Raw genomic sequence first — 15,000 nt, 5'->3', positions numbered from 1 at the left:
TGGCGATTAATTTAGTCATCGATTCGTTGGAACTATGCTATGCGCATGCGCGGAGGCTTTTTTTTTTTTTTTTTTTGTTTGTTATTTTTTTTTGTTATTTTTTAAAATTTTTTATAAAACTTTATTTATAAACGGCAATATTTACAAACAGCTGAGAAACAATACTCAAAATAAGTACAAAAACAGTACAAAACAGCGCCAGGGCGGTGGTTAGGCTACGTCTCATGAGGTGGCGTAAGCTAGCCAATGATGTGTCATGTGCAGCTCACGTGACGACGCCCGTCTCCTTTGCTGGAAAAATTCGAAAAATGGCGCAGGAAAACACTACCGATAGTTTAGCGGAGAAACATCTTGAGGTTATTGCTTCAATGGAGAAAAGTGTACGACCTAAGTCGTCAAAAGTGTGGGAACACTTCACTTTAAAGACTTCAAAGAAGAGTGTTTCCTGCAAAATGGCACGGAAGTACAACATTGCTTCAGGAGCACCTGAAGAAGAAACATGTTGGAGCCACGGATGAAGGGAACAACTCACAGTACGTAACTTTTGAAGTCCATAGTGGCAACAAGCATTCATGAGTTCAGCTTTTTTGTGAGTAACGTTAAAGTTATGCCTTTGTTGCAACGCGGGGCTGATAATGTGTCTCCGGCACATTTGACTCCGTTTTGAGAGAGAAAACGCACGGTTACCAATTTGGAAATAAACGTAACGGACAGAAAAATCTCAGGTTGGTTTCATAAAGGATCAATGTAGCCGGGCCGATAAAGCTATATAAATATATTTAGATTTGAGTGACGCTTTAGTATAACTAAACGTTATGAAGGTGCTGGAATATTTCATGCTATTATTCAGAGGCAGCCTAAAATGAATCCTTTATTATTCACAACAGAAACGTGTACAATATCTGATTCAGTTCTGATGAGTTACATTTCTGTGTTATTATTGGTGTATGCTGCACCCCCAATGTCCACAACATGGTGCCAGTATGCTGTTTTTTTCCAATAAAATACTGGAAAGGATAGAAATGTAGTTTGTCTCTTTTATCCGATTATTAATCGATTAATCGAAGTAATAATCGACAGATTAATCGATTATCAAATTAATCGTTAGCTGCAGCCCTACAAGTATACTTGCTTTGTTGGCGTTGACAATTACAAAATTACTCAGAGGGAGTTTGGCTGACTTCACCCTGAGTGCTGCTTGACTGATTGTTTTACGTGAGCCGTGTTTGGTCTGCAACAGGATGCGACGTCACGTGCGATAAAGGTAACGAAATACGGCACTTGTTTGATTTTATGTGAATCGATATTCGGTGCCTATAAATGTACTGAATTTGGTATCCATCCCTGCCAATTACACACCACCTGTTTGATTGTTAAAGTGCATTTTAGTTGTATATAGGGCTGCAACTAACGATTAATTTGATAATCGATTAATCTGTTGATTATTACTTCGATTAATCGATTAATAATCGGATAAAAGAGACAAACTACATTTCTATCCTATCCAGTATTTTATTGAAAAAAAACCCCAGCATACTGGCACCATACTTATTTTGATTATTGTTTCTCAGCTGTTTGTAAATGTTGCAGTTTATAAATAAAGGTTTATTAAAAAAAGTTAAAAAATATATTTAAAAAAAAAATTAAAACAAAAAAACCTCTGCGCATGCGCACAGCATAGATCCAACGAATCGATGACTAAATTAATCGGCAACTATTTCAAAAATCGATTTTAATCGATTTAATCGATTAGTTGTTGCAGCCCTAGTTGTGGTTTACATTACCGAATTTGGAGGTGTTGAAATTGCCATGTAAAATCGCTAATGCTAATCAGTAGCAAGTATATGGCATATCCCAGAGCTGTGAAAATATTTTAACTGTGTCTGGGGGGGCCAATGTGTATGTGTGTATAAATGACATGTACATATTTAGCTGTAAAAATCTGCTGTACAGTATGTGTGTTTGTCTCCTTTTTTTCAGGAACACTAATACCAAAAGTCACAATGTCCAATAGAGTTCTAAAAAAGTTATGATGGACCACCTCAAAAAAACTAAAAGGAATTTATTTTTTTTTTTTTCACTGAATGGGACACCCAAAATTTACATTATGATAAAGAAAGTGGGATTTACAATATTAACTATGAACAATAAAACACTGAATATTAACAATATATGAACATACTTCTCAGACCAGCTCCTCCATAGTTGTGTATAGATTATCGGCCGATAAATGCGTTAAAATGTAATATCGAAAATTATCGGTATCGTTTTTTTTTTATTATCAGTATGGTTTTTTTGTTTTTGTTTTTTTTTACACTCATTTACACTCATTCACACAAAAGGGTTGTTTCTTTCTGTTATTAATATTCTGGTTCCTACATTATATATCAATATATATCAATACAGTCTGCAAGGGATACAGTCCGTAAGCACACATGATTGTGCGTGCTGCTGGTCCACTAATAGTACTAACCTTTAACAGTTAATTTGACTAATTTTCATTAATTACTAGTTTCAATGTAACTGTTTTTGTATTGTTTTACTTTCTTTTTTATTCAAGAAAATGTTTTTAATTTATTTATCTTATTTTATTTTATTATTATTTTTTTTTAAAGTACCTTATCTTCACCATACCTGGTTGTCCAAATTAGGCAGGCCTGGCCCTAACCAATCTGGCGCCCTATGCAAGATTTTAGGTGGCGCCCCCCCCCCCCCCCCCACATCGGCAGTGAAGTGTATATACTCACAAGAAACCGAATAGCTTTGTCTTTGACCTTTTGTTTTACTTAAAGAAAGCAAATGAACATATTATATGAGAATGTTATGTTATGATTATCTTTAACCGAATCACAGCAGTGCTCAAATTAAAAAAACAGCATTCCCTCTCATATGATATTGCTTAATTAACATTAATGATGTGCACTTTAACAACTAGGCTTACAACTATACCTAATATATAAAGGGGTGGAAAAGTGACGATTACCTGCAGGGCAAACATTAGCTAACCAGAAGGCAATAACAATTTAAACAAAAAAAAACCTGCTTAAAAGATCTAATACAAATGTCCCTGAGGAATGTAAGGTGGGAGTACTGTAATTACCTAACGTTACATTATTATTTTCCGTAACAATTTAGCCCCCTCCACAATATTAACACGACGTTAAAACAGAACTAGCTATTTATTAATTAGCAATTGCCGAATCATGTAACATTAGCTTAATGCTAAAGAGCCAGGTTACTATCACATTCTGTAACAGACAAATAATTTCATGTAGGCTAACGTTACATACCTGCTACCTCTGTCTTTTTCTCGTTTCTCCTCCTCTTCTTTTCTCTTTTTTTCTTCCCTAGACACCTGACAGTTTTGGCCGTTTTGACATCTTGTGTTGATTTTTTGATGTGGTGACGTCCAGTGAAGAGGATGCGTTACCCGGCCCGGAGGAAGCCCGGGGCCCTCCTCCGGAGCTAGGCCCGGAGGTAGGGCTCGTCAGCGAGCGCCTGGTGGCCGGGCTTGCCACGGAGCCCGGCCGGGCACAGCCCGAAGAAGCTACGTGGACACACCATCTTCTCTGCCACGTGGGCCCACCACCCGCGGTCGGAACCAGTGGGGTCGGGTGCGCTGCCAAGTGGATGGCAGTGAAAGTGGAGGCTCCAGACGGACCAATTCGGGGCAGCAGAGGCTGACTTTCGGGACGTGGAACGTCTCTACGCTGGTGGGGAAGGAGCCTGAGCTGGTGCGAGAGGTGGAGCGCTACCGGTTGGATCTGGTGGGGCTTACCTCTACGCATAGCAAGGGCTCTGAAACCACACTCCTGGACAAGGGATGGACCTTGTTCACTTCTGGAGTTGCTCAGGGCGTGAGGGCACAGGCGGGTGTGGGGATACTCACGAGTCCCCGGCTGAGTGCCTGTACGTTGGAGTTCACCCCAGTGGACAAGAGGGTCGCCTCCCTTCGCCTTAGGGTTGGAGGGGGGAAAACTCTGACTGTTGTTTGTGCATACGCACCAAACAGGAGTTCAGAGTATTCAGCCTTCTTGGATACCTTGCATGGGGTCCTGTATGGGGCACCGGCAGGGGATTCCATAGTCTTGCTGGGGGACTTCAACGCGCACGTGGGCAATGACAGTGATACTTGGACTGGCGTGATTGGGAGGAACGGTCTCCCTGATCTGAACCTGAGTGGTGGATTGTTATTGGACTTCTGTGCTAGTCACGGACTTGCGATAACAAACACCATGTTCAAGCATAAGGATGCTCATAGGTGTACCTGGTACCAGAGCACCCTAGGCCAAAGATCAATGATCGATTTTGTAATCGTATCAGCTGATCTGAGGCCGTATGTTTTGGACACTCGGGTGAAGAGAGGGGCTGAACTGTCAACTGATCACCATCTGGTGGTGAGTTGGGTTAGATGGCGGGGGAAACCTCTGGACAGACCTGGCAAACCCAAGCGTGTAGTGCGGGTGAACTGGGAACGTTTGGAGGAGTCCTCTGTCCGGAAGGACTTCAACTCCCACCTCCGGCGGGACTTCTCTGCCATCCCTGTGGAGGTTGGGGACATTGAACAGGAATGGGCAGTGTTCAAAGCCTCTATTGCTAAAGCTGCAGCTGCGAGCTGTGGCCAGAAGGTCTTAGGTGCCTCAAGGGGCGGTAACCCTCGAACACCCTGGTGGACAGTGGTGGTCAGGGAAGCCGTCCGACTGAAGAAGGAGTCCTACCGGGGTATGTTATCCCAGGGGACTCCGGAGGCAGTTGCAAGGTACCGACGGGCCCGAAGGGCAGCGGCCGTGGCTGTGGACGAGGCTAAGCAGAGGGTGTGGGAGCAGTTCGGGGAATCCATGGAGAAGGACTATCGGGCGGCACCAAAGCTGTTCTGGAAGACCATACGGCACCTCAGGAGGGGGAAGCAGGGAACCATCCAAGCTGTGTACGGCAAGGATGGGACTTTGCTGACTTCAAGTGAGGAAGTCGTAGGGCGTTGGAAAGAGCACTTTGAGGAACTCCTGAACCCAAATACATCAGACACACCCTCCCTGATAGGAGCAGGGCCTGAGGATGATGGGGGATCGACGTCGATCTCTCGGGGTGAAGTCACTGAGGTAGTTAGACAACTCCACAGTGGCAAAGCTCCGGGGGTTGACGAGATCCGTCCAGAAATGCTGAAGGCTCTGGGTGTTGATGGGCTGTCTTGGTTGATACGCCTTTTCAACATTGCGTGGAAGTCTGGGACAGTGCCGAGGGAGTGGCAGACTGGGGTGGTGGTTCCCCTTTTCAAAAAGGGGGACCAGAGGGTGTGTGCTAATTACAGGGGTATCACACTACTCAGCCTCCCTGGGAAAGTTTACGCCAAGGTACTGGAAAGGAGGGTCCGGCCGATAGTCGAACCTCAGATTCAAGAGGAGCAATGTGGATTCCGTCCTGGTCGTGGAACAACTGACCAACTCTTTACGCTTGCGGGAATCCTGGAGAGGGCCTGGGAGTATGCCTATCCAGTCTACATGTGTTTTGTGGATTTGGAGAAGGCGTATGACCGCGTCCCTCGGGAGATCTTGTGGGAGGTGCTGAGGGAGTACGGAGTGAGGGGAACCCTGCTGAGGGCCATCCAATCTCTGTACAACCAAAGCGAGAGTTGTGTCCGGGTGCTTGGATGTAAGTCGGATCCGTTTCCAGTGGGGGTTGGTCTCCGCCAGGGCTGCGCTCTGTCACCTATCCTGTTTGTGATTTTCATGGACAGGATTTCTAGGCGGAGTCGTGGCCATGGCGGAGAGGGTATACGTCTCGGGGGGCTAAAGGTTGCGTCACTGCTGTTTGCAGATGATGTGGTCCTGATGGCACCTTCGGTTCGTGACCTTCAGCTCTCACTGGATCGGTTCGCAGCCGAGTGTTCAGCGGCTGGAATGAGGATCAGCATCTCCAAATCTGAGGCCATGGTTCTCAGCAGGAAACCGATGGTTTGTACAGTCCGGGTAGGGGACAGGACTCTGTCCCAGGTGGAGGAGTTTAAGTATCTCGGGGTCTTGTTCACGAGTGAGGGAAAGATGGAGAAGGAAATCAGCCGGAGAATCGGAGCAGCTGGGGCAGTATTGCAGTCTCTCTGCCGCACTGTTGTGACGAAACGGGAGCTGAGTCAGAAGGCAAAGCTCTCGGTCTACCGAGCTATCTACATTCCTACTCTCACCTATGGTCATGAAGTGTGGGTAATGACCGAAAGAATAAGATCGCGGATACAAGCGGCCGAAATGAGTTTCCTCAGAAGGGTGGCTGGCATCTCCCTTAGAGATAGGGTGAGAAGTGCAGTCACCCGAGAGAGACTCGGAGTAGAGCCGCTGCTCCTTCGCTTGGAAAGGAGCCAGCTTAGGTGGTTCGGGCATCTCGTGCGGATGCCTCACGAGCGTCTCCCTAGGGAGGTCCTTGTTGCACGTCCCACTGGGAGGAGGCCCCCCGGCAGGCCAAGGACCAGATGGGGGGATTACATCTCCTCTCTGGCCTGGGAACGCTTCGGGATTCCCCAGGAGGAAGTCGCAAATGTTGCTCTGGAGAGGGAAGTCTGGGGGTCTTTGCTGGAGCTGCTGTCCCCGCGACCCGATTCCGGATAAGCGGTTGAAGATGGATGGATGGATGGTGACGTCCAAAAAGAGTCATGATACGGGAAGGGAGGGGGCGCACCGTGCGGGGGGAAGGGGGGAGGGGGCGTAATGTTGTAACAAATAATATTTCAATTAAATAGGCTTTGCTTTGCATTTTAATTAACGTGGGATTATTTTTTGTATTTAGAAATAATAGTACCAACTTTTTTTTTTTTTTCTCCAACATTTGTGGCACTGGCGTGGCGCCCCCTGATGGACGGCGCCCTTAGCATTTGCCTATACGGCCTACGCCACGGGCCGGCCCTGAAATTAGGCATAATTATGTGTTAATTCCACGACTGCATATATCGGTTGATATCGGTATCGGTTGATATCGGTATCGGTAATTAAAGAGTTGGACATATCGGAATATCGGATATCGGCAAAAAGCCATTATCGGACATCCCTAGTTGTGTATGTTTTACAATCAAGCCAAACACAACAAAAATGTAACACACAGCAAAATATGACTACAAAGTGTAATAAACACCTACAATGTGATATATTATCACTTTTATGCAGAAATTTGTTGTAAAAATCTGCTTCCGCATCTGTTCCTGACACAGGCTGCTCTGAAAACAAGCCCCGCCCACTCTGCTTTGTTCCCATTCTGAGCTGCTGTGTCCTAGATTACCTTAATAACTCATATAACACCCAAAAGTGCAGATTTCAACCATTGAAATACTGTCTATAGTTCCAGACTTAGTCATTTAAAAACAGCACTGCACATCATAATGGCGGCGACAGTTTTGATGTTGAGTTGAAGGTCTAAAAAAAAAATGACGTAGAACAGTGGTCCCCAACCACCGGTCCGCGGACCGGTACCGGGCCGCGGACCGATTGGTACCGGGCCGCACAAGAAATTAAAAAAATAAATAAATAAAAAAATAAATAATTTTTTTTTTTTTTTTTTTTTTTAAATGAAATCAACATATACATTATATATCAATATAGATCAATACAGTCTGCAGGGATACAGTCCGTAAACACACGTGATTGTATTTATTTATGTAAAAAAAAAAAAAAATTGTTGTTGTTCCGACAAACTCTGCTAAGCACCCCACGTGATAAAAAAAAAAAAAATCGGTCATCGCCATCACTTGTTAGTTCCATTTCTGAGAAAAGAGGCGCCAAAACCTTCGTTTTTCAAGTTGCGGCTTTCCATGACCTTGTTGAAATCAAGTTAATGATTATTTGCAAAAAATAACAACGTTTCTCAGTGTGAACATGAAATATCTTGTCTTTGCAGTAGGGATGATGTTTGATAAGGAATTATCGAGTTCGAGCCTATTATCGAATCCTCTTATCGGACAGATTCCTTATCGATTCTCTTATCGAGTCCAGATAGGTTGTTGTATATGGAAAAAAACACAATATTTGGTTTAACAAAAGCTCACTCTTATTTTATAAGAAAAAAAATTAAAAAAATAAAATAAATATTGACTGTTACCCCCCTAAAAAAATAAAATAAATAAATATTGACTGTTGTTACACAAAGTATATTAAGTGGGATTTTTCAGAAAAACAAATATATACAGTAACACAAAAACAACCTGTCTCTGTGATCACTATAGGTGTATAAATAACAATATAGTGTTAAATAAAATCAGTCCCTTGGGCACAAAACTGAAAATAATACAGCTCTCCAAAAAGTGCACTTCTGCTGCTATTGGAACATACTAACTACACACACAGGCAGACAGCTAACAAACAATCCAAGACGTCTAATAAAGTTCCAAAGCAGATTAATCCATTTAGGCTCTTTATTGTTGTTGATCTTGCTTTGTCTTTTCCTATCTTTACTTTTGTCTTGCACTGGACTGTTATTTATTTAAAAAAAAAAAAAAGAAATACACACAATGACAAATGTATAAGCTACGTGATTCAATTAACATACTGAAATGTAATACACAATATGTAAATATTAGCTTCACACAAATATACAGTACTATCATCAAACAAATGCTTCTGAGTGTTGAAACTATTTCGATGGTGGAAATACACCACTGGCAGCCATTTAAAGTCCTCAAAACATCCATTGAAACAGTGCACAAAAATAGTTTTTCAATAGACATCTTACTATCAAATGTAACCACTTTCCACCTTGATATTGAGTTACATAAACAAGTTAAAGGCCTACTGAAAGCCACTACTAGCGACCACGCAGTCTGATAGTTTATATATCAATGATGAAATCTTAACATTGCAACACATGCCAATACGGCCGGGTTAACTTATAAAGTGACATTAAAATTCCCGCCACACTTCCGGTGTAAAAACTCCTTTGGATATGATTTATGGGCGTGACGTCACAAAATCCACGGAAGTGGTTGGACCCCATCAAACCCGATACAGAAACCTCTTGTTTTCTTCGACAAAATTCCACAGTATTGTGGACATCTGTGTTGGTGAATCTTTTGCAATTTGTTTAATGAACAATGGAGGCTGCAAAGAAGAACGTTGTAGGTGGGATCGATCGGTGTATTAGCGGCTAAGTACAATACTTACAGCAACACAACAAGGACTACTTACTACGCCTAGCCGATGCTTGCCGCCAAACCCACGGATGAAGTCCTTCGTCGCGCCGTCGAACGCTGGAACGCAGGTGAGCACGGCTGTTGATGGGAAGATGAGGGCTGGCTGGCGTAGGTGGAGTGCTAATGTTTTTATCATAGTTCTGTGAGGTCCGGTTGCTAAGTTGCGGAATTAGCCTTAGCGTCGTTAGCAACAGCATTGTTAAGGCTTACCAGGCTGAGAATTTTTAACCGTGTAGTTACATGTCCATGGTTTAATTTTTTTTGATTGATTGAGACTTTTATTAGTAGGTTGCACAGTGAAGTACATATTCCGTACAATTGACCACTAAATGGTAACACCCGAATAAGTTTTTCAACTTGTTTAAGTCGGGGTCCACTTAAATTGATTCATGATACAGATATATACTATCAGATATATACTATCATCATAATACAGTCATCACACAAGATAATCACATTGAATTATTTACATTATTTACAATCAGGAGTGTGGAGGGGGGGTGGGGTGGGGGGGGGTGGGGGGGTAGTGGACATAGAGAGAGAGAGAGAGAGAGAGAGAGAGAGAGAGAGAGAGAGAGAGATCAGAAGGCATAAGAAAAAGAATCTGCATTTGATTGTTTACATTTGATTATTAGCAATCCGGGGAGGGTGTTAGTTTAGGGTTGTAGCTGCCTGGAGGTGAACTTTTATAGCAGTTTTGAAGGAGGATAGAGATGCCCTTTCTTTTATACCTGTTGGGAGCGCATTCCACATTGATGTGGCATAGAAAGAGAATGAGTTAAGACCTTTGTTAGTTCGGAATCTGGGTTTAACGTGGTTAGTGGAGCACCCCCTGGTGTTGTGGTTATGGCGGTCATTTACGTTAAGGAAGTAGTTTGACATGTACTTCGGTATCAGGGAGGTGTAGCGGATTTTATAGACTAGGCTCAGTGCAAGTTGTTTAACTCTGTCCTCCACCTTGAGCCAGCCCACTTTAGAGAAGTGGGTAGGAGTGAGGTGGGATCTGGGGTGGAGGTCTAGAAGTAACCTGACTAGCTTGTTCTGAGATGTTTGGAGTTTAGATTTGAGGGTTTTGGAGGTGCTAGGGTACCAGGAGGTGCATGCGTAATCGAAAAAGGGTTGAACGAGAGTTCCCGCCAGAATCCTCATGGTGCTTTTGTTGACCAGAGAGGAAATTCTGTAGAGAAATCTCGTTCGTTGGTTAACCTTTTTGATTACCTTGGTTGCCATTTTATCACAGGAAAGGTTAGCCTCTAGAATGGAACCTAGGTAGTAATAGTATTGTTGATCTTCTGTCTATCCTTCCAGTCAGGGGTTTATTTCTTTTGTTTCTATCTTCATTTGAGAACGATGCTATCACGTTAGCTCAGTAGCTAAGTGTGTCACCGATGTATTGTCGTGGAGATAAAAGTCACTTTAAATGTCCGTTTCGCGTGCTCGACTCTCATTTTCAAGAGGATATAGTATCCGAGGTGGTTTGAAATACAAATCCGTGATCCACAATAGAAAAAGGAGAGAGTGCGGAATCCAATGAGCCAGCTTGTACCTAAGTTACGGTCAGAGCGAAAAAAGATACGTCCATCACTGCCTCTCAAGTCCTTCACTGTAACGTTCCTCATCTACGAATCTTTCATCCTCGCTCAAATTAATGGGGTAATCGTCGCTTTGTCGCTCCGAATCTCTCGCGCCATTGTAAACAACGGGGAATTGTGAGGAATACTAGCTCCTGTGACGTCACGCTACTTCCGCTACAGGCAAGGCTTTTTTTTTTATCAGCGAGCAAAAGTTGCGAACTTTATCGTCGATTTTCTCTACTAAATCCTTTCAGCAAAAATATGGCAATATCGCGAAATGATCAAGTATGACACATAGAATGGATCTGCTATCCCCGTTTATATAAAAAATAATAATTTCAGTAGGCCTTTAAACAGTTTACTTACAGACTTATCTTTTCCAAGGCTTGTAAGAGCTAACGCAACTTGTCTACTTCTCAATTGTCTCGTGAACTGGACTAACATCGTCTACCCGGAAGTGCCCAAACTATTGACGTGTAGTATTTTCATATCGCCACAAGGTGTCAGTAAGAGTCTACAATCAAATGAGCATAACATTGCCCATTTGGGATTCGTTCCCATTAGAGATGTCCGATAATATCGGCCTGCCGATATTATCGGCCGATATATGCGTTAAAATGTAATATCAGAAATTATCGGTATCGTTTTTTTTATTATCGGTATCGTTTTTTAAAAATTTTAAATTTTTTTTTTTTTTAATTAAATCCACATAAAAAACACAAGATACACTTACAATTAGTGCACCAACCCAAAACCCCCCCCCCCCCCCATTTACACTCATTCACACAAAAGTGTTGTTTCTTTCTGTTATTAATATTCTGGTTCCTACATTATATATCAATATATATCAATACAGTCTGCAAGGGATACAGTCCGTAAGCACACATGATTGTGCGTGCTGCTGCTCCACTAATAGTACTAACCTTTAACAGTTAATTTTACTAATTTTCATTCATTACTAGTTTCTATGTAACTGTTTTTATATTGTTGTACTTTCTTTTTTATTCAAGAAAATGTTTTTAATTTATTTATCTTATTTTACTAATTTTAAAAAAAAGTACCTTATCTTCACCATACATGGTTGTCCAAATTAGGCATAATAATGTGTTAGTTCCACGACTGCATATATCGGTTGATATCGGTATCGGTTGATATCGGTATCGGTAATTAAAGAGTTGGACAATATCGGAATATCGGATATCGGCAAAAAGCCATTATCGGACATCCCTAGTTCCCATGGATTGGAATAAAGAACCAACTCTTTCTCTTTACTATAGTGGCCTCGATAACGGGAACCGGTTCTCAAGAAGGGATTCGAGTCCATGGAATCGGTTCTTTTCTCATCAAACAACCGGGAGAATCGGTTTCGAACATCATCCCTACTTTGCAGTCTATTCAGTTGAATATAAGTTGAAAATGATTTGCAAATCATTGTATTCTCTTTTTATTTACCATTTACACAACGTGACAACTTCACTGCTTTTGGCTTTTGTATGTTGATATTTTGTTTATGGCCCAGCCCTATGGTGTTGGTATGAAAGTCTGCTCAGGTGATGATTGTTTGTGTCCTGCCGGCAGCTAACCTGACGGGCCACGTGGAGCGTGTGGGGATTGAGAACTTTGAGCTCCTGAAGGTGCTGGGAACTGGAGGTGAGCTGTCCTTCGCCGAGAAGCTTCCCTCGCCCGACTCCTTCCCAAATGACCTCCTCGTCCTGGTTGCAGCGTACGGCAAGGTGTTCCTCGTGAGGAAAGTGAGCGGCCACGACGCCGGCAAGCTGTACGCCATGAAGGTCCTGAAGAAGGCCACCATCGTGCAGAAGGCCAAGACCGCCGAGCACACGCGGTCCGAGCGGCAGGTGCTGGAGCACATCCGCCAGTCCCCGTTCCTCGTCACGCTCCACTACGCCTTCCAGACCGACACCAAGCTGCACCTCATCCTCGGTCAGCGCCGCCCACCCGGCGAGGGGGAACGTTGTAAACGTGATGTTCACTTCCTGTTCACTTCCTGTTTGCAGACTACGTCAATGGCGGCGAGCTCTTCACCCACCTGGTGCAGAGGGTGCGCTTCAAGGAGCAGGAAGTGGCGCTGTACAGCGGCGAGATCGTGCTGGCGCTGGAGCATCTAAACAAGGTACTATACTTTTCCACTGAGAGTAGTCCGTGTACAGCTTGTATACATGTAAAACATGCAGTCACGATCAAAAGTTGACATACACTTGTAATAATAATAATAGATTTTATTTGTAAAAGCACTTTACATTGAGCAAACAACCTCAAAGTGCTACAGTGTATTAAAAAATAAAAAGATAATAAAAATAAAAGCTAGAACAGACTAATAGCTAGAACTAGCACGCATTTATCAAAAAAAAAAAGAAAAAAAGATTTTTTTTTTTTAAAAAGAAGGGTTTTTAAGCCTTTTTTAAAAGAGCATCCACAGTCTGTGGTGCCCTCATGTGGTCAGGGAGAGCGTTCCACAGACTGGGAGCGGCGGAGCAGAAAGCCCGGTCTCCCATTGTTCGTAGCTTAAATATGTTTTACATTGGCATTTGTTCCATGCTTAGTTAACTAAAAAACAAAACAAAACAGCGGTGCTTGAACCCCAAAAACAGTACAATTTTAACCAAAAATATGCCTTTTTAAAAGAATCAGAATCAGAAATACTTTATTAGAACTTCAAAATAAGAAGCTTTGCGTTAAAAAATACTAATAAAGTTCCAAACATGATTTAGTATGCAAGACATTGTTTCAGACATCCAATGTGTGTATGCCAAACAAATAAATAAATAAATAATAATAATACAATATTTTATTTGTAAAAAGCACTTTACATTGAGCAAACAACCTCAAAGTGTTACAGTGTATTTAAAAAAAATAAAAATATAATAAAAATAAATACAAATTAAAACTAGAACAGCCTAATAGCTAGAACTAGCACGCGTGTATCTAAAAAAAAAAAAGAAAAGGCTTTTTTAAAAAAGAAGGGTTTTTAAGCCTTTTTTAAAAGCATCCACAGTCTGTGGTGCCCTCAGGTGGTCAGGGAGAGTGTTCCACAGACTGGGAGCGGCGGAGCAGAAAGCCCGGTCTCCCATTGTTCGTAGCTTAAATATGTTTTTACATTGGCATTTGTTCCATGCTTAGTTAACTAAAAAACAAAACAAAACAAAACAAAACAAAACAAAACAAAACAGCGGTGCTTGAACCCCAAGACAGTACAATTTTAACAAAAAATATGCCTTTTTAAAAGAACGACTTCAAAATAAGAAGCTTTGCGTTAAAAAATACTAATAAAGTTCCAAACATGATTTAGTATGCAAGACATTGTTTCAGACATCCAATATGTGTATGCCAAACAAATAAATAAATAATAATAATAATATATTTTATTTCTAAAAAGCACTTTACATTGAGCAAACAACCTCAAAGTGTTACAGTGTATTTAAAAAAATAATAAAATAAAAACTAGAACAGCCTAATAGCTAGAACTAGCACGCATATATCTAAAAAAAAATAAAAAAATAAAAAAAAGGCTTTTTTTAAAAAGAAGGGTTTTTCAGCCTTTTTTTAAAAGCATCCACAGTCTGTGGTACCCTCAGGTGGTCAGGGAGAGCGTTTCACAGACTGGGAGCGGTGGAGCAGAACATAAAACATACTAATAAAGTTCCAAACATGATTTAGTATGCAAGACATTGTTTCAGACATCCAATATGTGTATGCCAAACAAATAAATAAATAATAATAATAATAGATTTTATTTGTAAAAAGCACTTTACATTGAGCAAACAACCTCAGTATTTAAAAAAAATAAAAAGATAATAAAAATAAAAACTAGAACAGCCTAATAGCTAGAACTAGCACGCATATATATATATATATATATATATATATATATATATATATATATATATATAAAAAAGGCCTTTTTTAAAAAAAAAAAAGGGTTTTTAAGCCTTTTTTAAAAAGCATCCACAGTCTGTGGTGCCCTCAGGTGGTCAGGGAGAGCGTTCCACAGACTGGGAGCGGCGGAGCAGATGATGTAAACACAGGGACACACGGAAGTGATCACCACGCCGCTATAAAAAGTCTGTCTGCGTTAGCGCTTCTAATAACAATACCACTAATACGTGGTTAACATTCCAGGCGTGAAATGTAAATGGAGTATTGTTGACGCTTTTTGAATGGTTATTTATCGGATTTTATGGGAGTGGCCTAGACCTCCTCAGTGGCCTCGTGGTTAGAGTGTCCGCCCTGAGACGGGTCGGCCGA

General features: G+C 41.8%; 1 protein-coding gene across 2 annotated transcripts in view; it reads left to right on the top strand.

Moving 5' to 3' along the window:
- rps6ka5 (ribosomal protein S6 kinase, polypeptide 5) overlaps positions 1-15,000 on the top strand; it is a 63,876-nt gene that overhangs the window by 9,451 nt on the left and 39,425 nt on the right. For both annotated transcript variants that reach the window (XM_062040981.1, XM_062040982.1), the window contains 3 exons: positions 12,316-12,387; positions 12,460-12,678; positions 12,753-12,868. In XM_062040981.1, the coding sequence (XP_061896965.1) occupies positions 12,316-12,387; positions 12,460-12,678; positions 12,753-12,868 (407 nt within the window). The remainder of the gene's footprint in view (positions 1-12,315; positions 12,388-12,459; positions 12,679-12,752; positions 12,869-15,000) is intronic.

This window comes from Entelurus aequoreus, linkage group LG03, assembly GCF_033978785.1.
Source record: "Entelurus aequoreus isolate RoL-2023_Sb linkage group LG03, RoL_Eaeq_v1.1, whole genome shotgun sequence".
In the NCBI taxonomy this organism is placed as follows: Eukaryota; Metazoa; Chordata; class Actinopteri; order Syngnathiformes; family Syngnathidae; genus Entelurus; species Entelurus aequoreus.
Note: the sequence above shows the minus strand (reverse complement) of the source record. Positions and strands in the feature narration are given on the sequence as shown.